The sequence below is a fragment of the Elephantulus edwardii genome, unplaced genomic scaffold, assembly GCF_000299155.1.
Source record: "Elephantulus edwardii isolate Elephantulus edwardi_28Jun2011 unplaced genomic scaffold, EleEdw1.0 scaffold00279, whole genome shotgun sequence".
NCBI classification, from domain to species: Eukaryota; Metazoa; Chordata; class Mammalia; order Macroscelidea; family Macroscelididae; genus Elephantulus; species Elephantulus edwardii.
The window spans coordinates 1297891-1298920 of NW_006400029.1; the positions used below are offsets into that span (position 1 = coordinate 1297891).

The 1030-nt window shown below is 41.6% G+C and overlaps 1 protein-coding gene across 1 annotated transcript; it reads left to right on the top strand.

Moving 5' to 3' along the window:
* Positions 1-244: 244 nt before the first annotated feature.
* On the top strand, positions 245-517 carry LOC102848106 (dynein light chain 1, cytoplasmic-like). The gene has a single exon (XM_006900306.1). It carries the CDS (start codon positions 245-247, stop codon positions 515-517), a length of 273 nt encoding a protein of 90 aa, XP_006900368.1.
* The last annotated feature ends 513 nt before the right edge of the window (positions 518-1030 follow it).

A 1030-nucleotide genomic window follows, 5' to 3' on the forward strand; every position in this document is an offset into this window, starting at 1 on the left:
AAAAAAGACCAAATGAATGTCAGAAGAGACTTTGGAAATTTCGTTGAACATCAGGAAGACAAAACAAAGGGAAAAGATGGTCGAATAAGAGAGATTAATAGAATATTTCAAAGGGTACTTCAAGAAGACAAAGCAAGATTCACCAAGGCTTTGGGAGCGGCAGCTGGTCGTGCCGGGCTTGAGTCGCTCTAACCCCTTCACCAGAAAGCCATCGCAGACACTGAGTCCCTGCTCTGCGGTAACCATGTGCAGAGATCAAAAGGCAGTGATCAAAAATGCGGACATGAAGAAGGAGATGCAACAGGACTCCGTGGAGTGCGTGACTCAGGCGCTGGAGAAATACAACATCGAGAAGGACATCGCGGCCCACATCAAGAAGGAGTTTGACAAGAAGTACAACCCCACCTGGCACTGCATTGTGGGGAGAAACTTCGGTAGTTATGTGACACATGAAACTAAGCACTTCATCTACTTCTACCTGGGCCAAGTTGCCATTTTTCTGTTCAAATATGGTTAAAGCATGGACTGTGCCCACACACCCCGTGATCCATCCAAAAAACAAGGACTGCAGCCTAAATTCCAAATACCAGAGACTGAAATCTTCAGCCTTGCTAAGAGAACGCCTCCATCTTTGGACCTTTGTTGTGTTTTGTACAGGACCTTCCTCTGTACCAGTTTGTTGTGGTTATAAAGCAATTAGCAAATAAAAAAATAAAAAAGACAAAGCAAGTATTATGAACAAATATGCACAAAAGCTGGAATCAGAAAATTAAAAAGGAAAAAATCACTTGATATTTCTGAAGCTGAGAGAACTTAAGAACAAATTCAAGCCTCAAGTTGCAGTACTAAAGAACTGCTATGAGAAAAAAAAAATTAATGATACAGGTTGCATCCAAAGAAGATATCTATGTTTTACTGACTATGAGAAGGTATTTGACTGTGTAGATCACAATAAACTGTGGCTAACACTAGAAGAACGGGAATCCCTGGACACTTCATTGTGCTAATGCGAAACCTGTACCTAGACCAA